General features: G+C 54.7%; 1 protein-coding gene across 1 annotated transcript; it reads right to left on the reverse strand.

Moving 5' to 3' along the window:
- Positions 1–406: 406 nt before the first annotated feature.
- Positions 407–5,804, reverse strand: RHO (rhodopsin). The gene is made up of 5 exons (XM_006083811.3): positions 5,444–5,804; positions 3,640–3,808; positions 2,147–2,312; positions 1,801–2,040; positions 407–974 (listed from the first exon to the last, which is right to left on the reverse strand). The coding sequence occupies exons 1-5, from the start codon at positions 5,802–5,804 to the stop codon at positions 864–866; spliced, it is 1,047 nt and encodes a 348-aa protein (XP_006083873.1). The 3' UTR covers positions 407–863.
- Between the last annotated feature and the right edge of the window lie 324 nt (positions 5,805–6,128).

Consider the following 6,128-nt stretch of genomic DNA (forward strand, 5'->3'; position numbering starts at 1 on the left):
GCCAGAGGTGAGACTCCAGACCTTGGTCCCAGACTCCAGTCCGATGTTGTTTCGTCAGGTCTGATGACTGCATCCTACATTCACTCAACTGTCCCTACCTGCAGCCCAACCCCCAGATCTGGTCTGGCCTTGACGCCTGGCTAATTTAAAAAACAAAACAAAACCTGCTGAGGCTGGATACTGGGGGTCTGTCCAATCTCAAAACGGTCACTATGAAGAGGAGATGATAATAGCAATTAATTAATTACAACAATTGATGTTATTCATAACATTAACTATAATCTGTACAGCTCCTTTACAAAGTGTTTTCACACACACACACACACACACACACACACACACACACACACACCCCTCATTTGATCTTCACAGCAGCCAGGACCAGGGACTCAGGTGAGGCCCAGGGAGGAAAACAATTGCTCAAGGTCGTCAGCCATGGAACTGCTGCTGCTGAGGCGGTTTCTAGAAGCTAGATATGCTCTCCCTGCCCGTCCAGCTCTTCATTCATTCCCCCATTCAGTCCTTCCTCCCTCCATCTAGCGTTTATTTAGCACCTACTGTGTGCCCCACTCTGCTAGATACTTATCCCTAAGCTGGGACACGTTTCCAGACAGCAAGAGTTCTTCTGTTCCTGAGAGAGGAGTTGTGGGAAGGAGGGTGCAGATCCCACTGGCCCTGGGAACTCAGGACTCCAGATCAAGCCGTCCTCGTGAGGGGTGGAGAGCCTCGGTAATTTTTTTTTTAACTCATGGAGCCTGTGAGACCTGGTCTGACAGGCACAGATCCTGGCGGGCAGCTGTTGCTGAGGGTGGGTGTTAGGGGACGGGAGACTCCTACAGTCGGCGGCGAGTCCTTGGCAGGGCTTAGGCCGGTGCCACCTGGCTGGTCTCCGTCTTGGAGGCAGTGGTGGATGCTTCGTCATCACCCAGTGGGTTCTTGCCACAGCAGAGAGTGGTGAGCATGCAGTTCCGGAACTGGAAGGCAAGGGGCATGAGTCAGAGTCAGGGTCCACTCAAAGTGTGTGTAGCAAACTGGTGTGGTTGGCAAGATTTGCCTATAACCCCTTCCCGCTCTGCCCCTCACAGCCTTCACTCCCAGGTCAGATCTGGCTCTCTGGAGGGAATTTACTAAACATATGTGACCCCACCCAGTGATGCCCGGGACTAAACGCAAGGGGTTTGTCACTAATGACATTCCGTGATGCCCTCTGTGTGCCAAGGGAAGTCTGTAAATTATCTCATTTAACTCAAGAGTTTGGGATTTTGCCACTTCTATGGATGGAAAACCTGGGCCCAGAGAATGGAAGTGATGCATTGCCCAAGGTCACACTGCTAGAAAGTAGCAGAGCTGGGATTTGGATCCAATATGCCTGACTCGAGAGCACATTTTCCCCACTGGATCATGGATTCTGCAGAGAAACCACTGGTCTATGTTAAGGACTGCTTTATCCTTTTATCCGTCAGAATAAGACTTTTTAGCTCTTTTTTCTCCTTGATGGAGACTGGTACCATCCCATTCTCAGGCTTGGGATGTTGACCACTTTACTGTTAAAGTGGGCCTTCAGAACCATCTGACTTGAGCCAGCCCCAGAATCACCCAGAGGACTTGTTAGAAATGCAGGTCTGGGCGGGGCCCGGAATCTGCATTCCTCCTAGATGCCTCTGATGCCCTGAGGGAGACCAACCCCCAGTCCAATTTTGCAGATGGGAAGACTGAGACCCAGTCAAGGATGTGGCTTGTCTTCCACAGGCAGTGCCTGCGGCTTGGGGACCTGGACCCGCCTGCCCCGCCACCTGGCACCTGCTTGTTCATCATGATATAGATGACCGGGTTGTAGATGGAGGATGACTTGGCGAAGAATGCCGGGATGGTCATGAAGATAGGGCCAAAGTTAGAGCCCTGGTGGGTAAAGATGTAGAATGCCACGCTGGCGTAGGGCAGCCAACAGATCAGGAACGCAACGACCATGATGATGACCATGCGCGTGACTTCCTTCTCGGCCTTCTGGGTGGTGGCTGACTCCTGCTGCTGGGCAGCCGCCTGCAGGGACACAGGGCCTGGTGTGCAGACTGCAGCAACTCGGGGCCAGGGGCCGGGCTCCACCCATTCAGTGCGTGTGTCCCCAGCACCCAGCACAGGACCATACCTCCTTCACTGTGAAGACCAGCTGTCCGTAGCAGAAGATGATGACAATCATGGGGATGGTGAAGTGGACCACGAACATGTAGATGACGAAGGACTCGTTGTTGACCTCCGGTTTGAGCGTGTAGTAGTCAATCCCACACGAGCACTGCATGCCCTCTGGGATGTACCTGGTGCCGGTGGAGAACGGGACAGGAGGGGGCATAATGGAGACCCACATATGAGGAACGTGGGAACAGGCGCCGGCTGACTGGAGTGACCTGCCGTGTGGCTGGCCTTGCTCTGGGCCTCACTTTCCCTCTGTAAAATGGAGATAAAATGTCTGCTTGGCTGTGAGACTGAGAATCAAATCAATTGAGAGAAGGGACTCAAATGCGCCGTGTGAAAACAGTGTTGTTTCACTGTTTGTTTGGTGGCTGTGTTACTGGGACACGACCCAGTCCTGCCCGTCTCTCCCCTGGCTTGTGCATACCACTGGCCTGTGCAGGGTTTCTCCCCGGCCCGCCGCCCCATGGCAGTGGAGCCAGGCCTCAGGCTATGCAAGGCAGAGGTTGGTGCGGGGGGGAGGGAAATACTCGTCACCTCTGTATTTGAGATAGTACAACCCGGGGTCTTACTGAATAACAGGATGAGAGTATTTGCCAGCCCAAAGATGGGCGTACAGGGTAACTAAGAGATATTTGCACAAAAGAGGAGAGGGGGAATGAGAGGCCTCAGGGCATGTGGTTACAATTTTTTTCAGTGATCCTAGAGGACGGTGATATTGCACCGACCTCAGAAAACATGGTGTGTCTGTTGGCTGTGCTTATGAGGATGTAACTGGACCAGACAGAGAAAGAGGCTGGAGGTGGGGGGGTGGGGGGGGTATGGGATGGAATTCAGCAATGGGCAGAAAATGACCTCAGATTAGGGGTCATGATTGGACTGGGAGCCCTGCAGGGAGTTTATTTTATAGAGACTGAGGAGGAAAGGGAAGAGAGGGAATTTCCTGGAAGCAGAGAACACGAAGCCTCTGGACACTCAAAGTCACCCGTCAAGTTTCCCAAACTGCCTCCGCTTTTCCACATCTCTCATCTCAGCCCCATTTGGAGACAATGACCTGCAGGCTGCACAGGACCTGGGTCCCAGGGGCTACAGTGTCACCACCTGCACTAGGAAGGTTCAGTCTCCCCAGGTGCTGAGGCCCAAGGTCAAAGGAAGCTGCCCACAGGGCACTGGACCAAAGAGGATTGGAATCTGGCCCTGGCTTAGTGGAGGATTAGGGGCACAGCCAAGGTGAAGGGTTGGCCTTTTTGGATTCTCCTTGAGATGGGGACTCAGGAGGTGGGACCAGCCCCATAGGAACATTAGGGTCTGATCCTTTCTTCCCCTGCCTAAACCCCAACCCAGAAAAGTTACCAGCTCAGTGCCTGGAACCAGACAGCCCCAGGGTTGAGTGTGTCTGGGGGACCATAAGAAGACCCCTGGAGACCCATCCCTTCTGCCCAGTGCCATTACCTGGACCAGCCGGCTAGTGGGGGTGCAGCGCAGGCCAGTGCCATGACCCACGTGAAGGCGAGGCCCATGATGGCGTGGTTCTCCCCAAAGCGGAAGTTGCTCATGGGCTTGCAGACCACCACGTACCGCTCGATGGCCAGGACCACCAGGGACCACAGGGCGATTTCACCTGCAAGGCAGTCAGCTGTCGGTCAGCATGCTTCTTGCCTGGGCTCCACTGTCTATCTAAGGAGGTAGCTAGGAAGGCAACCTGGGGTAGGCCTGGCGTGAGGCCTCAGGGTGGAGCGGGGTTAGACATCGAGAATTGGGAAGGGGTGCAGGCAGAGGGACTGGTCTGCCGGGGGAGTGGAGTAACTCTTAGTTTAGTTCAGTTAGAGCTCTGGGTTCAGGAGGGACACCGAGATCAGATTAGGGATCAGGGGTGGACTGGAAGCCCTGCAGGGAGTTTTTACAGGAGACTGTGTCCTTCCTGGGGCAACAGGCCGAGTCCCTGTTGAGAGGTGTCGCTGAGGCAGGGGAACCAGAGTTGGAAGTCCTCCCTCCCTCCTGAGCAGTGGCCCCTCCCCTCTAGGGAAACAAAATAACCTGGGCATGTGCGACCCTCCCTCAGGAGCCAGGAAGATGAATAATGTTTGCTCAGAGGACCAAGGAGGAAATAATGATGGAGTTCAGACATCGTGCTGCACATCAGCACAGAAATTCAGGGAGGAGGGTCATAGAATTTATCAACCAAACTGGGCCATTTCTGAGAGTGAAAGGGAACACTAGTAATTATTCCAGGACCATGGTTGTAAATTGGGACTGACCCTGCAGAGAAGTGTCTGCCTGCCTTGCCCCTGCCTTCTGGCCTGAGACGGAACGATCTGTGGTCACTGAAGTTGACACCCAGTGATAGCCAGAGATTCCGGGGAATAGGGCTGAGGCAGCGCCTGGACACAATAGGGTTAGAGAAGGCAGGCAGCAGAGCAGTCCTTGTGGTTGGTGTTATGTTCTGGGGGCAGGGGCAGGGCCAGGGAAGTTCCTGGATCTGAGCCAGGAGACCTAGGGTCTGGTCACTGCCCTGCACATCCTGAAATGAGTCTTCCCCTCTCCATGCCTCAGTTTTCTCATCAGCTAAGTGGGCTCTATTGTCTCTGCAGCATTCCTGTGGGTTTTCCAATCACAGAAACATTTAAAAGCATCTTCCAAAGCTACAGACCACACAGGTCTCATGCCTCCCTATGGGAGGGTTTGTCCGAAGCAGATGAGCTCCTCAACACAAAAAGCATTCATGCGTGGCAGAGGCAGGAAGTGGGCTGGGGAGGGACTCAGCCCATGGCTCAGCGCAGGTAAAGCCCAATGGCTGGAGGACTGAGAATCTGCGCCCCACCCTGAGCGGGGAGCCCTGAGCACAGGGCCTATCTTGTCCATCTCTCTCCCCAGTGCCTGGCATGGGTCTGACCCAGGGCATCTGTTCTGACGGGAACTGAATGTGCTTGCAGGGCCCACAGAAGTGGGCTTGAAACACAGCTTTGCCCCTGCTGCAAAGTGACTGCTGCCGAGACGTGACCCCTCAAGGCCCTGGACTTCTCAGACTGTTTCCTTGCTGTAAAGCAAGACAATGGCACCACTCCAAGTGAGATTAAACAGTGCCTAGCTCATCATCACCAAAGTGTTCGTTGATTAAGCAAGAACTTTAGATGATGCCAATGATTGCAGAGGGCAGGAGGCCTCATAACCCTCATCCCTAAGCCTGGAACTGTCCCCAGACACCTCCATTCCCCTGGCTCCTGCACCCCCTGCCCGTCCACACCACAACTCATACCGCCCAGCGTGGCAAAGAAGCCCTCCAGATTGCAGCCCGTGGCCCCGAAGACAAAGTATCCATGCATAGAGGTGTAGAGGGTGGTGGTGAAGCCTCCAAAGACCATGAAGAGGTTGGCCACGGCCAGGTTGAGCAGGATGTAGTTGAGAGGCGTGCGCAGCTTCTTGTGCTGGACGGTGACATAGAGCGTGAGGAAGTTGATGGGGAATCCGAGCACGATCAGCAGAAACATGTAGGCAGCCAGCATGGAGAACTGCCAGGGCTCGGCCAGGTAGTACTGCGGGTACTCGAAGGGGCTGCGCACCACGCCCGTCTTGTTGGAGAAGGGCACGTAGAAGTTGGGGCCCTCCGTGCCGTTCATGGCTGAGGTCCCTGTGGCGGCCCCGTGGGCAGCTCTGACCCAAGAATGCTGCTGGGGCCTGAGCTTGGCCACACAGGGCTCCGGCTGGACAACTCCAGGTCCTGACCCCCCCAGGCCCTTATAAAGTGACCTCCCCTCCCTAAGCTCCTGGCTGAATCAGCACCTGGGAGATTGAGGGCGTTATTAATCATATTAATCCCAGAGTAGGTGCTCAATAACTATTTGTGGAAGGGAAACTGGGGGCCTAATTGGCTTCCCAGGGGGCCAAGGTGACTCCAGGTGGAAGCCTGGGTTGGGGAGGGGAGTGCTGGGACCTGGGGAGAC

Source organism: Myotis lucifugus, unplaced genomic scaffold (assembly GCF_000147115.1).
Source record: "Myotis lucifugus unplaced genomic scaffold, Myoluc2.0 scaffold_8, whole genome shotgun sequence".
Classification (NCBI taxonomy): domain Eukaryota; kingdom Metazoa; phylum Chordata; class Mammalia; order Chiroptera; family Vespertilionidae; genus Myotis; species Myotis lucifugus.

Excerpts from the sequence above, each read along its gene's own strand:
- RHO (XM_006083811.3), bottom strand. The coding sequence starts at position 5,804 with ATGAACGGCACGGAGGGCCCCAACTTCTACGTGCCCTTCTCCAACAAG. Across the intron at positions 2,313-3,639 it reads CCACTAGCCGGCTGGTCCAG|GTACATCCCAGAGGGCATGC; the intron begins GTAATGGCACTG and ends CACCGGCACCAG. Across the intron at positions 975-1,800 it reads ATATCATGATGAACAAGCAG|TTCCGGAACTGCATGCTCAC; the intron begins GTGCCAGGTGGC and ends CTTGCCTTCCAG.